We start from the raw sequence: 17269 nt of genomic DNA, 5'->3' as shown, positions 1-17269 counted from the left end.
TAACTGAGCGGAAAACTGAGAGGAAGTCTGGTCAGAAACAAGACTCATTTTCTTTCTTTTTTAAAAATTCTTACCTGAGGATATTTTCATTGATTTTAGAGAGAGAGGAAGGAGAAAGAGAGCGAGAAACGAAACATTGATGTGAGAGCGAAACATTGATCGGTTGTCTTCCATACATGCCCTAACTGGGAATTGAACCCGCAATCGAGGTATGTTCCCTGACTGGGAATCGAACCCAAGACCTTTTTGGTGTATGGATGATGCTTCAACTAACTGAGCCACCTCACTAGGCAGAAACAGATCATTTTCTCTGAAGAAACAGGACAGTGAAGGCTGGGAAGAAAAGTAAGAGAAGTAATTGAGAGGCCAGGAAGCTGAAGGTTGCCCTACGATGACGGGTACACGGCCATCACATGCCGAGTGAGGAGGTGAAGTGAGTGTGACTGTCTGACTCCCACTGGGAGGGAGGGAAGGAAGACATTTGCTAAGGGCAAATGAAAGGCCAACTGAGTAGCACTCGAGGCCCAACTGATGACATGAGCAGTGTTTTCTTTTTCTTTTTTTTTTAAATATATATTTTATTGATTTTTTTTTTACAGAGAGGAAGGGAGAGGGATAGAGAGTTAGAAACATCGATCAGCCGCCTCCTGCACACCCCCTACTGGGTATGTGCCCACAACTGAGGTACACGCCCTTGACCGGAATCGAACCCGGGACCCTTGAGTCCGCAGGCCGACACTCTATCCATTGAGCCAAACCGGTTAGGGCAAGCAGTGTTTTCTTCATTCCAGTGGCATCAGCAGCGTGGGGCAGAGGTGGAGAGGTGCACAGCAGGATTAACCCAGAGCTGGGCAGTACCGAGGGCAGCAGACAGACGAGAAGTCAGGGGACCTGCAGGTGCTGCTGGGAGACTAGATGAAAGAAGCCATACAGATGCAGCTCAGAGAAAAGCAAAGCCATGAGGAAGTCGCTAAAACCAAAGGAAAAGTGCAGGGAATTGAAGGTCTGAATGAGGTTCTCAGACAGCTGGGCCCATGGGTGTAAGAGCTGGAAGGATGGTAAATGAGGATGAGGCAACATGGGGCTGGAGTGAGATATCAGAGATGGGCTTGGTGCAGCCAAGACTGTGGGAAGGAAGGGGCAGGTGGAGGCAAAGGTCAACAAACAAGGAGGTCAGTGTTGAGTAAGGTCATGCTGTCTAAGAGAAGAGGGCTCAGCCAGCTAGAAACCATCATCTCCTATTTGTAAAAGATTCTGTACATATTTCTACTGTAGCTTCAAGTACATATCAATACCATACCTTGCCTGTCTTCCCACGACCATGGAAATTCCAGGCTGCAATCATATCTGCCCCCTCTGTACCCTCTGGTCTACATATGGCCTGGCACAGAGCAGACTCCTCAGTAAGTGGTCTCGATTATCATCACACCCTTTCCCACTAGACACAAGGGACATGTCGTAACTATATTTCATTCCTTGGGTCTAGCACAACAGAATTCAACAAACACTAGTAACTACTGGTTGCTGGTGGAATTAATTTGAAACTCATGAAACTCACCTGTCCTTTTTCTATTTTTATTCTTTCTAATTCAGCTTTTAAGCTAGAAATGGAAGCTAGAAGGAAAAAAAGAGGGAGAAGTGTTATCATTTATTGATTTTTGTGGATTTAAATTTTTTTCTTACAACACTCCTTTTTCTACCATAATTTCAATCTCATATAATGAAAGAAGTCAAATATATACTAAACACAGGGGAAAACCAACACCCTTTTCTCAAAATTATCCCCAATCAGCATTATAACCAAGCTCAGGTAAAAGCAGAGTCCATATGAATGAACACTGTATCATAAACTCCCTCTACATCAGACATCCACATCTAACCCTGGGGTGTGTGGAGATATTCCCTGCAGGAATCTGTTAACCCATCAAAGTCCTGCAAGGAAACGCCACGCATCTAGTCACACTCCCCAGTGGTCTAGGTTCAAGTACTGACTTTCCCATCTCCTAGTAGCTGCCAAAGAGAGGCCTCTAGAGCTCCTAAAAATACAGTGAGTTTTGGGTGTTTTTTTTTGTTTTACTCCTAGTTACTGGATATATCAGAACATCTGGAAAAATGGACTGAGTTCTTACTTAACTCTTTCCTATACTTTTCTGTTTCCACATTCTATGGCCATGTATTACTTCTTACAATCAGAAATAAGTTTTATTTAATGCCTCCAATTCTAAACTATATCACTTTTATCTTCACCTATTTCTTCCTTGCAGTTTTCTATTTCTAATTGCAGAGTTTCTTCAAGGTTCTCTTTTAAACACTGTTCCGCTTGAATCTGCTCTTTTAGGAAAAGTATTTCAGCCTTCAGCTTCTCTTCCATGTGGTCTGCTGCTGTCCGCACATTAATGATATTCTCACGGTATTTTAATACCAATTCCCGGAGTTCCTGGATTAAAGACACAAATGGTTATTGGGTTTGTGAGGAAAGAAAGTAAACAAAGGAAGGTAAAGATTTTCTGCAACCAGAATTTCAGGTGTTGCTTTAAATGGTTCAAAAATTAAAGATTTCCAACTCCACCCCACTTGGGGCTTCAAGGGGCAGGTACCGTGCATGTCATGTTAACATTCAGAATGTTATAGAAATAAGACAACATTTCCAGCCAAAAAATGTGCACTGTGAACTACATATTTTTCCCTCAAAACTGTTTCATAAGCAGAAAAATAAAAATGTTAAGTGACTTACAATGTGGGGTTCACCATGAATAGTTTAGGAGCTAAACTAGTCCTTGCTTAAATTTAAGGAGTGTTAGGGTATAAGGACCAAAAGATAAACTCAGAAGCAAATGTGAATTCTATGAAGATAAAATTTATTTATTTATTCATTCAACCACTTGTTGAATATCTACCACAAGCAAAGTACTATGTTAGCCCAGAGGCAAGTATGGCAAAGAATGGCTTTCTAAGGTGATCACCATTTGCTATAATAAATTCAGCTTAAATCTCATTTTTCCCTAAATTTTAACTGTCTTCTTTAAACTCCTCCCAATGATATCCTAAAGCAACTGTAAAGCAAAAACTGGGATTCTTAGATAACTAGCAAATGTATATAAATTACAGAACGGAGGGGGAAAAAGTAAAAACTTAACAAATATTTCATAAGATTTACTGCTGAAACTAGTCTAAGAATCAAGGCTTAAAGGCTAGACTGGTTACATCCTTCAAGGCTTCTTGGATTTACTTTTTTTTTTAAATTTAGGAATAAGAAGTTTTCTAGAGACCATGGAAGAGAGGAATCTTTCCTGCCAAGAGGGAAAATTTAACAGAGCTGTTAAGTGCTCTGCTGATAGCAAAAGCAGGCAGGTCCCGCAAACTTTCTCCCTGATGAGATCAGCCACCAGTTCAGAAAGGAGAGCACCAGCAAACTGAGCTGACACCACAAGATGGGGGTGAAGGAGGATGAGAGGAAAAGCAAGGAGCTAATGGCAAGGTAGGCAGCGGAGCCCCTGTGAATAAGTAAAATAAAAACCCAAAATTAACAGTAATGCTAATGTGTATATACAGGAAAGAAGAATGAAGACCAAATTGTAGAAGGTGTAGAGGTAAGATTAAGGAAAACTGTTACTTACAAAAATATAAATTTATGTAATGTTTGATTTTAAATAGTTTTTTAACAATTACAATTTTTAAGATAAAAGAACAAAAGGATTTTACGAATAACATTTTTCTATTTTGTTTTGAAAATTGCTCTAAGAAATCTGATCTTTAACTATACTGTTTATAGGTTTTACTTGAGCTTAGCATAAGATGAAGTTTTTTTATATGTTAAAAGGTTTTAAAATGTAAAAAAGGTTGGAGAATGTTAAGGAGATAGTTATGAATGTCTTTGGGCAACTTCTGGGTTTGCAGCCCAGATTCACCCCTAAGCACAGGAGAATGGAAATGACTAAAAGCATCCTAAAGGGTTACTGAAGTCTAAAGGAGGGAGAGTGTAGTACACCCTTTTAAGTGCTGAACAGGAAAACATCAAGGATCCAGCTTGGTGACCCCTTCAAACATTTCATTTCTGGTGCGTTCTCAATCTGGTTCTGCAAGAATAACTTTCAGACCTTCAATTTGGCAAAACATTCTTAGATATGACACTGATAGCATGAGCAACAGAAGGAAAAAACAGGTAAATTGGAACTATCTCAAAATTTAAAACTTTTGTGCTACAAAGGATACCATCAAGAAAGTGAAAAAGACAATCCATAGAATGGGAGAAAATATCTACAGTGGATTTACCTGATAAGAGACTTACATGGAGAATATATAAACAACTCTTATAACTCAATAAAAAAATTTTTAAATGAGCAAAGGATTTGAATAGACATTTCTCCAAGGAAGATATACAAAGGGCCAATAAACACATGAAAAGATGCTCAATATCATTAGCCATTAGGGAAATGCAAATCAATGAGATACCACGTCACACCCATTAGGATGGCTATATCAAAAATGAAACAAGCTCAGCTGGTGTGGTTCAGTGGTTGAGCATTGACCTATGAACCAGGAGGTCCCAGTTCGATTCCTGGTCAGAACACATGCCTGGAGGCAGCTGATCGATAATCCTCTCTCATCATTGATGTTTCTATCTCTCTCTCCCTCTCCCTTCCTCTCTGAAATCAATTAAAAAAAATTTTTTTTTTAAGTGAAACAAGTGGTGAGGATGTGGAGCAATCCTCAAATAATTAAACACCAAGCAATCCCACTGCTAGGTTTTTCCCAAGAGAAATGAAAACACATGTCTTCATGAAAACCCATATGTGAATGTTTATAGCAACATTAAACAACCCAAATGTCCATCAACAAATAGGTACAGGAATGAAGAATTGATACATGCTATGACATGGATGAGCTTTGAAAATAGTATGTATGCTATGTGAGAGAAGCCAGTCACAACAGACTACAAACTATATTACTCCAGTCCTGACTGGTGTGGCTCAGTTGGCTAGAGCATCATCCAGTACACTGAAAGGTGATGGGTTTGATTCCCAGTCAGGGCACATACCCAGGTTGTGGGTTCGATCCCCGGTAGGGGTGGGTACAGAAAGCAACCGATCAATGTTTCTCTCTCTCTCTCTCTTCCTTCCTCCCTCTCTCTAAAATCAGTTTAAACAAAGACATATCTTCAGGTGAGGATTAAAAAGAACTATGATTCCATTCATGTGACAATCCAGAACAGGGCCATCAATAGGTAGTAAGTAGATTAGTAGTTGCTTAAGGCTGTGGGGTGAAGGAATAAAGGGTAAGGAGTTTCTTTCTGAGGTGATGAAAATGTTCTAAATTGATTGTGGTGATGGCTACATATCTGAGAATATACTAAAAACCACTGAATTATACACTTTAAATGGATGAAGTATTCGGTATGTCAATTATATCTCAATAAAGCCTGTTTTTTAAAAAAAGAAGAATTTATAGCCATTTCAGAAAATGTGTTTGTTTACATTTTTGAGCAGGTGGAAAATAAGTTACCTCTGTAGTGTCTGGTAAAATGAAGTCTTCTGCTTGCTGTAATGACACATGCAAGCTATGCTTTCCCTGAAGACTGTCATTGTCTTTTTGTAACCTCACCAACTCTTCTGAAACCTGTTCCCGTGACTGCATCAGCACTGCCTAAAATAGAAACAGATACTAATCACAGCCAGAAAGATTAAATCCTATCTGCTGATAGCTGCACCAGAGAAACACAAGCCAAACCAAATGAGTGCTGAGGAGACAGGGTGCATAAACCTCATAGACTGACTTGCAGCCTTTACATATATTGAAGGGACAGGCAATGAAGCAAGTTATTTGAGCTCATTTTATGCTTCTACCAACAGACTAAAAGTATTGACTCTCTTCCCCCCTATCTTGGACTCCAGAAGGAACAGTATCTCTAGCTACATGGAAGTGTCTGACACAATTAAGACTTGTATCAAATAGAGCATACAGTACAAGCCTCCTCTTTCCTGATAGCATGCATTCAACATGAAGTAGGGAGAAACCAAAAGCAGTATCTTTCTTCATTTTTCATGACATGTACCTACATTCAAGCTCAGGATCACTGTGAATGGCCCAAGAACTCCCAATATTAGACATCATCAAGAGGATATATGTTTAGGAAATAAAACAGCCTTAAGTAGCTCATTCTTAAAATAGGATAAGCTCCTATTTCTGCTTGCTGATGTAGAAAACTATCTTAGGTACTTCATATGAATTTGTATCAATATAAAAGTTATATAAGATAAAATTCCACAAAAGTACTTAATTTCTGCTGTTTTAGTACTAAGTCATTTAACTTAAATACATAAATGTAGATTACTCACTCCCCCAATATTTATTTAGCAGCTACTACTCTATGCTAGGCATTTTGATGCTCATGGGGAATACAAGACAGATGCCCTGGAGAAGCTCATGGTGCAGTGGAGGGAAAGGTGAGTAAACCAAAGATTACCAACCATAATACAAGTGCGAGGACAGAATGGGCCCAGCAGTGATAAAAGGACGGAAGAGCACCTAATTAGGGGAGAGGGTTAGAGAACAGTTCAGGAGGCTGACCACTGACTGCATCCTGAAGGACAAACTGGCTGCTGGCAAGTTTGTCCCTCAAAAAGAAAAAACAAAGATAAAAGATAAATTTAAATGATCATATATGGGAGTAAAAAAGATACGGAATGAAAGTGAAACTTCTGAGTATTTATACATTTCTATAGTTTAAGAAAAAATTCCAGCCCAACCCTTGTGGTTTGAGCTTCGACTTATGAACCAGGAGATTATGGTTGGATACCTGGTCAGGGCACATGCCCAGGGTTGCAGGTTCAATCCCCAGTGGGGGCCATACAGGAGGCAGCCGGTCAATGATTCTCTATCATTGATGTTTCTATTTTTCTCTCTCTCTCCCTCTGCCTTCCTCTCTGAAATCAATTAAAGAAAATTTTTTTAAATACAGTATATAATGTACATAACACAAAATATGTGTTAATCAACTGTTGATATTACTTGTAAGGCTTCCAGTCAACAGTAGGCTATTAGGCTATTAGTAGTTATATTTTGGGAAGTCAAAAGTTATGTACATGGATTTTCAACTGTGCTGGGGTCAGTGCCCCGAACCCCACATTGTGCAAGGGTCCACTATAATAACGTTATAGTTATATACAACATTTTTGTTCTTAGGAAATACATAGTAAAATGTTTAGGAGTATATGATGTCTACAGCTTAATTCCAAATTGTTCAGAAAATACATACAACCCTGGCCAGGTCGCTCAGTTGGTTGGAGCATCAATCATCCCATACACCAAAAGGTTGTGGGTTCCATTCCCAGTCAGGGCACATACCCAGGTTGCAGATTCCATCCCCAGTCAGGATGTGTATGGGAGGCAACCTATAGATGTTTCTCTCTCACATCGATGTTTCTCTCTCTTCTTCTCTCTCAAAAACCAATAAAATAAAATAAAAAGCTCTTTAGAGTAAGGTAGTATGTTCCAGAGCCAATATTCTTAAGAAGAAAAAAAACACACAGGGTGGGGCAAAAGTAGGTTTACAGATGTGAGTATGCAAAACAGTTATTCTTATACTAGAGGCCCAGTGCCTGAAAGTTGTGCACTCGGGAGTGGGGGCGGGGGGTCCCCTCAGCCCAGCCTGCACCCTCTTGCAGTCCAGGAGCCCTTATGGGATGTCCAACTGACGGCTTAGGCCCACAGACATCCTTAGTGCTGCCAAGGAGGCGGGCGAGGCTCCTACCACCGCCACTGCGCTTGCCAGCATGGAGGGGGGGGTGTCCCTTCAGGGCAGCCTGTACCGTCTCCAATCTGGGACCCCTCAAGGGATGTCCGACTGCCCTCTCATAGCCCAGGACTGCTGGCTCCCAAACGCTCACCTGCCTGCCTGCCTGATTGCTCCTAACCGCTTCTGCCTGCCAGCCTGATCACCCCCTAACCGTTCCCCTGCCAGCCTGATCGATGCCTAACTGTTCCCCTGCTGGCCCAATCGCCCCCAACTGTCCTCCCCTGCTGGCCATCTTGTGGCCACATGGGGGTGGCCAACTTGTGTGTTGGGAGTGACGGTCAATTTGCATAATGGCTATGACTAATTAGCATATCCCTCTCTTATGATTGCATTGGAGTGATGGTCATTTTGCATACTGGTCATGACTAATTAGCATAACCTGTCGTGACTAATTAGCATATCTGGCTGTGACTAATTAGCATATCTGGGCTTATTAGCATATCTCTCTTATTATATGGGATTATTATTAATTACTATATTATTTTACCATATGAACAACTGATAATCTATTTGCCCCACCCTGTATGTGCATACATTATATGAAAGAGAAAGAGACTGAGAAACAATTGCAAGTATGAAACAGATCAGGGCTAGGATTTAGAAGTTAGCTTAAAGGTCATTCAGACACTGACCCAATGCCAACCAAAAAGAAACCCTCCTAGCCAGTGTGGTTCATCGACCCAGGAGCCAAGAGGATGCCAATTTATTCTCAGTCAGGGGACATGCCCAGGTTGCAGGCTCCATCCCCAGTAGGGGGCGTACAGGAGGCAGCCTATCAATGATGTTCCTCTCTCGGTGATGTTCCTCTCTCTCTAAAAATCAATAATAATAAAAAAGATTTTTAAAAAAAGAAAGAAGAAACCACTGCCATGTGACCTGATGCTGTTTTGGTCATCCCTGGAAGAGCTGGACAAGAGGCAGCCCTGTAGGACCATCCCAGCAGAACCAACAATGCTATAATTTACAAAGGGCCATCAGATGCAGGGTCCCAACTTTGAGAAAAAAGGAAGAATAAGGCAAATGGAGTCAGATGACGGAGGAGGCCCAAATCTGGGGAACTATTTTGCAGAGGTTCCAGCCAGCTCTTCTTCAAGAAGCTCTCTTACCCCAACCATCTCAAAATGAATGGCCTTCTCAAAGTTCCCAGGGCCACAGCAGGATTTATCAGCATGCTTTATCATAACTCGTGGGCAATTAATGAGGTTATTTTAGGTAAATTCGCTGTCCAGGAAAAGCATGACTGCTTATAAGCTACACTTGCTAGGGCTCTGAGAAATTTCAAGTTTTAGTTTGTACTTGGAACTGAAAATTAAATGTGGTCCACAGTTTATTTGATTTAGGTTTCTGAAATCAGAAAAATAGAAGATTGGAATATTAGGAGGTCAGAAGGTAGGCTTAAAAAGAAATAATGTCTTTACATAATAATGTTTACATTATTATGCCCATTATAAGGCAGCATACTAAACTAATGCCTATTACTGTAGGCCCTGGAGAACATAACAGTAACCATACTTTGGTCTGGGAGATAAAGTCATATCAAAGATGATTTCAAGATAGAACAAAAAGAACTATATTGAACATACTTAACATTTATTTAAATATTAACTTACCATCTGTTCCTGAACATCCCTCTTTGCTTGGGAAAACCCCTGTTGTAACTCTTCAAGTAAAACCTCAGATGCTTGGGCTCTTAGGACAAGTGCTGAGATCTTTTACAAAAAAACAAAACAAAACAAAAAAAACATACAAAAAATAGCAGTTATGAAACTGGTTATTCTGAAACTAACTCTTCCATCTCTGCTTACTTAATGTATAGGATTATGTATTAGTTATCGTAACCCACTCATCACTCATCAACAGGTATGTGAGCATCTGCTGCATACAAAGCCTCAGCCTTTCAGCTATCACAAAGCAGTGCCGAAGTCCCCAGGATCACGTGCTGCCACACATGAGCAAACGGCACTGTATGGGCCTCTAGCCACAGATATTAATCATTGTGACCTAGTCATCAATAATAATCTTAAAAATTATAAAATAAATCAAAATAAATTTGTTTACACAGTTAAAATATTGTCCAAATTCTGCTTCCAGTAGTAGTGATTTGGATAATGTGAAACCACCTTTCTATCAAGAATTAGAAAAATGAGACCAAAATATTGAAGACATGTATGTACTCTTGAGACATTGGAAAATAAGGCAAAAAAAAATCACGGAGCCCAGGTCCAGAGTGAGCACACTGGGAGTGGTGAGTGCAGCATCTGGAACAGCTCTTCTCTAGAAGAATGTGCCAATTCCAAAAGAAACAGATGTGACACTGAGAAGCTGAGCAGAGTGTCTGGGAGTCAAGGATCCACTTCGCAAAGGGACCCTTGGTAAACACTCTGCACTTCAGATTGGGTCCCCAAAGGACCATACCTGAGGGTAAGGAAGAATTTAAAATAATACAACCTTCACGATTTTCTATAATCACAATTCCTATAACAGGCTCAAGGTGATATAGGACTGTTAGTACCTGACTCTTATAAGGAAAATGCCTTTGTATTGTTTCAATAATTTTTCATATACAATGTCTACCACTCAAGTAAAAATGCACAAGAAAATATGATAAAAACAAGAGAAAATGATTAAAAAAATATAACAGAAACAGATCTACAATGAATTCAGATATGTGAATTATTAGAGGCAGACTTTAAAATATACTTGATCTGTTTGGGGATTTGAAAGAAAATGTTTCAGAGAACTGAAAACAATAAAAAATTACCAAATTGTCCTGGCCGGTTTTTCTCAGTGGTTAGAGCATCGGCCTGCCAACTGAAGGGTCTGGGTTCGATTCCCAGTCAAGGGCCTGTAACTGGGTTGCAGGCCCAATTCTGGCCAGGTCAGGGGTGTGCAGGAGGCAACCAATCAATGTATTGCTCCCACATCGATGTTTCTCTCCTCTCTTTCTCCCTCTTCCCTCCCTTCCACTCTCTCTAAAAACCAATGAGGAAAAAATTATCCTCAGGTGAGGATTAACCAAAAAATTTTTAAAAATTACCAAATGGATTTAAAAAACTGAAAAATTTACCTAAATTAAAAACTCAATGGATTTCAACAGATTAGACCTATTTGAAAAGAAAATCAGTGAAGTAGAACACAACCTGAAGAAAATAAAGCCAAAAATGGAAAATACAGAAGATTTAAAAAGTCATATAGCCCTGATTTGGCTCAGTGGATAGAGCGTTGACCTGTGAACTAAAGGGTCCCAGGTTCAATTCCGGTCAAGGGCATGTACCTTGGTTGCAGGCACATCCCCAGTAGGGAGTATGCAGGAGGCAGCTGATCGATGTTTCTCTCTCATCGATGTTTCTAACTCTCTATTCCTCTCCCTTCCTCTCTGTAAAAAATCAATAAAATATATATTAAAAAAAAAAAAAGTCATATAGGCCCTAACCACTTTGGCTCAGTGGCTAGAGCGTCGGCCTGTGGACTGAAGAGTCCCAGGTTCGATTCTGGTCAAGGGCATGTACCTTGGTTGCGGGCACATCCCCAGTAGGGGGTGTGCAGGAGGCAGCTGATGGATGTTGCTCTCTCATGGATGTTTCTAACTCTCTATCCCTCTCCCTTCCTCTCTGTAAAAAATCAATAAAATATATATATTTTTAAAAAGTCATATAGATGCATGTGAAAGTCTAACATATATCAATTATTTAAAGAATAACCAATGGAAATAGCTAGCTACTATCGCAAAAAAAAATAAGCCTAAGCAAAAACTTTAATTTCACTCATAGATATACTCAAAAGAAATGAGTCCATATGTCCAACAAAAGACACAAACTAGAATGTTAGAAAATGTATTATTCATTTACAATACCCCAAACCCAGGAACAACTTTACTAACATCTCTCAAAGGTTCACAAGCAGCTTCTGGCCTCAGCATGCCCCATACTTCCTGCTAAGTGATTCCTAGCTGGGCCTTAGTGGCAGCCAGCTATGGTTCCCAGCTTGGCCTCTCCCAGGCACCTCAAAGCCCACCACAAGTGGCAACCATCACAGATCACTTTGACCTGCACCAGACCCCCTCCCAAGAGTCCCTAGAACCAACAAACCCTGTTGGCCAGTTTAAGACCACACCAGAGCTCCACCCAGCTACCTCCACAATTGACACACTCTAAGAGCGGAATTGGCAGACACCAGAGTCCCATTGGAACAAATCCTGCTCCACAGGGTCAGCCCCTGCACAACAACTCCTCTGCTGTAGTCATGCCCAGTCCTCACAGCCCGAGAGTCAATCCCTCCCATTGACATGCCAACAGCTATTAAGGCTCAACTATAGCAGGAGGGCACACACAACCCACACAAGTGACACACCTGGAGCAACCGGTTCAGGTGACCATGGAGACTAGGCCTCATAGGATACCTACTACATATGGCCACTCTACCAAGACCAGGAGACACAGCAGCTCTACCTAATACATAGAAACAAACACAGGAAGGCAGCCAAAATGAGGAGACAAAGAACATGTCCCAAATGAAAGAACAGAACAAAACTCTAGAAAAGGAACTAAATAGAATTGAGACAACCTACCAAGTGCCAAGGTCAAAGCACTGGTTATAAAGATGCTCAAAGTACTTAGGGGAAGAAGAGATGAACTCACTGAGAACTTCAACAAGGAGATAGGAAACAAAAAATGGAGATAGAAAACAAAAAAAGAACCAGTCAGAAATTTAAAATGCAATAACTATAATGAAGAGTACATTAGAGAGAATGAACAGTAGATTAGATGAAGCAGAGAATCAAATCAGCAATTTGAAAAATAAGGTAGTGGAAAACAATTGGAACAGCAAAAAGAAAAAAGAATTAAAAAAAAGAGGGTACTTTAAGGGGCCTCCGGGCCCAACATCAAATGTACCAACATTTGCAACATAGGGATACCAGAAGAAGAGAGAGAGCAAGGCATTGAAATCTATTTGAAAAAAAAAACAACAGAAAACTTCCTTAACCTGGCGAAAGAAACAGACATATAAGTCCAGGAAATGCAGACTCCCAAACAACATGAACCCAATGAGGCCCACACCAAGACACATCATAATTAAAATGCCAAAGGTTAAAGACCAAAGAGAGAATCTTAAAAGCAGCAAGAGAAAAGCAGTTAGTTACCTAGAGGGGAGTACCCTAAGATTGTTGGCTGAGTCCTGGCTCAGTAGTTCAGTTGGTTAGAGCATCATCCTGATACACCAAGGTTGTGGGTTCAATCCTCAGTCAAGGCACATACAAGATTCAACCAATGAATGCACAAATAAGCAGAACAACAAATCTCCTCCCCACCCCCTAAAAAAAAAAAAAAGAGTGTGAGATTTCTCAACAGAAACATTGCAGGCCAGAAGGGGTTGACAGGAAACATTCAAAGTGGTGAAAAGCAAGGATATACAACCAAGATTACTCAACAAAGCTATCATTTAGAATCAAAGGACAGATGAATTTCTCAATTTCTCAGAGAACAAAAGCTAAAGGAGTTCATCATGACCAAATAGTATTAAAAACAGATGTTCATAACCCCAAGGTAAGAAAACATTCTTTTAAAAACTGGGCCATCAAGAGCCGGTTTGGCTCAGTGGATAGAGCGTCGGCCTTCGGACTGAAGGGTCCTGGGTTCAATTCTGGTCAAGGGCATGTACCTTAGTTGCAGGCACATCCCCAGTGGGAGGTGTGCAGGAGGCGGCTGACCGATGTTTCTCTCTCATCGATGTTTCTGGCTCTCTCTCTCCCTTCCTCTCTGTAATAAATCAATAAAATATATTTTTTTTAAAAATTAAAAAAAATAATAACTGGGTCAACATTCACTAATCATAAAGAAAAGATCAATAAATTTAACTACATTAACTTAAGAACTCCTGTTCATCAAAAACCACCATTAAAATAATGAAAACAAGGCCCTGGCTGGATAGTTCAGCTGGTTGGAGTATTGCCCCATGCACTGAAGGGTCCCAGATTCTATTCCAGATCAGGGCACATACCCAGGTTATAGGTACAATCCCCAGGCGGAGTGCATACAAGAGGCAACCGATCAATGTTTGTCTCTCACATCAATGTTTCTCTCTCCCTCTACCTTCCCCTCTCTCTCTAGAATCAATGAAAGATATCCTCCAGTGAAGAGTAAAAAATAATGATCATGATGATAATAATAATAATAAAAACAAGATATAGGGCAGAAGACATTTGCAACACAAATCACTAAAAGACACCAAGAAGATTATATAAAAAAAACTCCTACCCTAGCAGGTGTGTCCAATGGTTAGAGCATCAGCCAAAACACCAGAGAGTCACAGGTTCAATTCCAGTCAAGGGCACATACCTGAGTTGCAAGTTCCATCCCCAGCTAGTTTGGAGTGTGTGTAGGAGGCAACTAGTCAATGTGTCTCTCTCACATCAATGTTTCTCTCTCTCCCCCTCCCTTCTCTATTTCTTTTCCCCCCTCCCCCATCCCTTTCACTCTCTCTAAAAATCAATAGAAAAAATATCCTCAGGTGAGGATTAGAAAAACAACTAACAAATCAGATAAACAAATAACTTTTTAAAAATTAAAAGAATACAACGCAATAGAAAAAATCAGCATAAGACTCAAGAAGGAATCACACACACACAAAATGATATCCCAGTAGCCAATTAACATGAAAAATGCTAAATAATCTCAATGGTCATCAGAGAATTGCTAACTAAGCCACAGTGAAATACTATTCACACCCACCAAAATGGCTATAATTAAAATAACCAATAAAATCAAGTTTATCAAGACTGCGATCCACAGGAATTCTTCTCATATATTGCTGGTCAGAGTATAAATTCATACAACCACACTGCGAAACGCTTTGGCCTTAGTATCTACTAAAGACATTTTGAACATTCTAACCCAGGAATTTCACTCCTAGGCATATAGCCACCAGAAATATGTTCAACAAGCCCTATACAAAAATGTCAAAGCAGAATTATTTATAATATACCAGAACCAGAAACAACCCAAATGCTCACTGTGATATTTAAATTGTGATATATCCATATACTAGTACAACTGTACGACAATGAAAATAAGCATACTGCTACAAGCATCTTGAGTAAGAATCTCATATGTTGAATAGAGGAAGACAGACACAAAAGAATACAAACAATATGATTCATTTGTTAAAATAAGAAAATAAAAAAACAGACAAAGCAAATCTAATGGTGTTAGAAGTTAGGACAATGGTTACCTCTGGGGAAGGGGTGATAAGTGGAGGAGAAAGTGAAGGTTTCTGGTGTACTGGCTAATGTCCTATTACTTAATCTTGATATTGTTACAAGAATGTTAGTTCTGGCATGTCTGAGTTTTTAGTATGAACACTATACTTTTAAAAAGTAAAAAAAAAAAAAAAGATAATTAGTATCTGTCCTGTCAGCAAGTTTGTTGTGCAGCAGAAAACCAAATAAAAAACAAAGGGGAAAGGAGAATCAGCCTCCTGGTATTCATTAATCAGTTACTTCAAAAGTTTTGTGGCGTTTTTTTTAATCTATAAAACAGATACCAGAAAACAATAGTTCAGAGGGAAAATAGAACTGCAAAATCTTCAGGGCAAGAAAGAAACATTATTAAGTTTTCAGAATTTTTTTATTTAAACAACCCAGTCATCCCCCATGGGTCACATTCTAAAAACCCTCATTTACCTACCTGATGACTTGAATCTTCAGTGCTCTGCTTTATGAAGTCTTCTAGCTCCTGTTTATCTTTCATTGTCTTCTCTAACTGGTCATTTGCTTGCCTTAGCATCACCTGTAGTTTTTTCACCTATATAATTTTAAATGTCAATTAGAAGGAAGTACCAGAATTCTTTTATAAATTGAAAAAGTCTTGACTCCAAAATTTTTAAATTTAATTTTCTTTCTCTGAAAAAATCATAGATTTGTCAATTCAGAAAAAAAAAGAGATAAATGACCTAATTTGATGACTATACTCTGCTTTACAGTTAACAAATCATTTTTCACATACATTATCTGCTTTTCCTCCTGGGTACTCTAAGCTAGGACACTCCCTGGCCTCCCTGACTCTAATATATCTTCTGCCTCCAATCTACAATCCATACTAACACGACATTTTTTTCTAAAACAAAAGTCAAATCACATTACTATTTTTCAACTTAAAATCCCTAGACGTCTCCTAAAGTCTTCAGGATCAAATTTAAATCCCTTCAATCATCACCCCTCCCTCAGTAATGTCCTCATGACCTCTGTAACTTCCTCTCCCATTATTTTATCACACACACCCTTTGCCTAGCCACAGAACTATTCATACTTTCTAGAACACATAATTTTCCTTCATAACTCTGCTCTTTTGTACATCTTTCCTCTCCTTGAACACCCTTTCCTCACTTTTTTTCCTAATTAACTTTTACTCGAGTTCTAAAAGAAATTTAGCTCAAAAGTTACCCACAAGTGTTACTCAACTGAGCCCAAAGTAAAGTTAGATGTTCCTATCCCTCCGCCAGTTCTGTGTATACATCTCAGGAACAAACTATATGGAACTGATAGCTTGGCTGGCAACACTGAAAGCTCCTTATGAGCAAGCAGTAAGTACTATGTTCTATTTGTATCTGAATACCCAGGATTCAGCAAAATGCCAAACACAGTTGAATGTCTACTAAAATGACTGTGGAGTCCAAGATAGCCCATTCCAACACCACACTATCAAAGGCTAACCTAAGTTTCACAAATAGCTTTAGAAATTTACCTTTCAACCATCTATGAAAAAAGCATATAGGCAGGAAATCAATGCCAATGACATTTGAAAATATTAAGCCATCATTCTAATATGCCTAAACTTATGTTAAAGACAAAGAGAACAATCTTCATAACAATCAAAGAACAATTAGGAAATGTAGGGGAAAAGTATCTTTTCCTTACATATACTTTCACAAGCCTACTCTCATGAAATTCCACATTATTTTCTAAGCGTTACCGAGGAGCCCATTATTAGGTACTATATTTGTAAAAGGTACATGTCAATTTCAGTGTACCAGATCAACCTAATCTTAATTTCTGTGACCCTGTAAATTAACTTAATTAATTCAACAAATTTATGACAAGAAATAGAGGCAATAAGCAATGAAGATTCCAAATACTAATTAATATAATATTTAATTAATTTTCCATGTTTATATACTCACTAGAAGCCCGGTGCATGAAATTCGTGCACGGGGGCAGGGTAGGGGTGTCCCTCAGCCCAGCCTGCACCCACCCTCTCCAATCTGGGAAATCCCTCTCACAATCCAGGACTGCTGGCTCCCAACTGCTCGCCTGCCTGCCTGATTGCCCCTAACCACTTGTGCCTGCCAGCCTGATAGATGCCTAACTGCTTCCCTGCCAGCCCGATTGCCCCTAACTGCCCTCCCCTGCCAGCCTGGTAACCCTAACTGCCCTCCCCTGCTGACCTGGTCACCCCCAACTGCCCTCCCCTGCAGGCCTGG

At 39.7% G+C, this 17269-nt stretch overlaps 1 protein-coding gene across 10 annotated transcripts in view; it reads right to left on the bottom strand.

Moving 5' to 3' along the window:
- The window catches only part of RABEP1 (rabaptin, RAB GTPase binding effector protein 1), a 108002-nt gene that overhangs the window by 6313 nt on the left and 84420 nt on the right, over nt 1-17269 (bottom strand). For all 10 annotated transcript variants that reach the window (XM_014530213.1, XM_014530214.1, XM_014530212.1 and 7 more), the window contains 5 exons: nt 15478-15594; nt 9406-9504; nt 5503-5643; nt 2248-2437; nt 1559-1614 (listed from right to left, as the gene is read on the bottom strand). In XM_014530213.1, coding sequence (XP_014385699.1) covers nt 1559-1614; nt 2248-2437; nt 5503-5643; nt 9406-9504; nt 15478-15594 — 603 coding nt within the window. The remainder of the gene's footprint in view (nt 1-1558; nt 1615-2247; nt 2438-5502; nt 5644-9405; nt 9505-15477; nt 15595-17269) is intronic.

Source organism: Myotis brandtii, unplaced genomic scaffold (assembly GCF_000412655.1).
Source record: "Myotis brandtii unplaced genomic scaffold, ASM41265v1 scaffold728, whole genome shotgun sequence".
Classification (NCBI taxonomy): domain Eukaryota; kingdom Metazoa; phylum Chordata; class Mammalia; order Chiroptera; family Vespertilionidae; genus Myotis; species Myotis brandtii.
The sequence above is the reverse complement of the archived record's forward strand: the minus strand, read 5'-3'. Positions and strand labels throughout refer to the sequence as shown.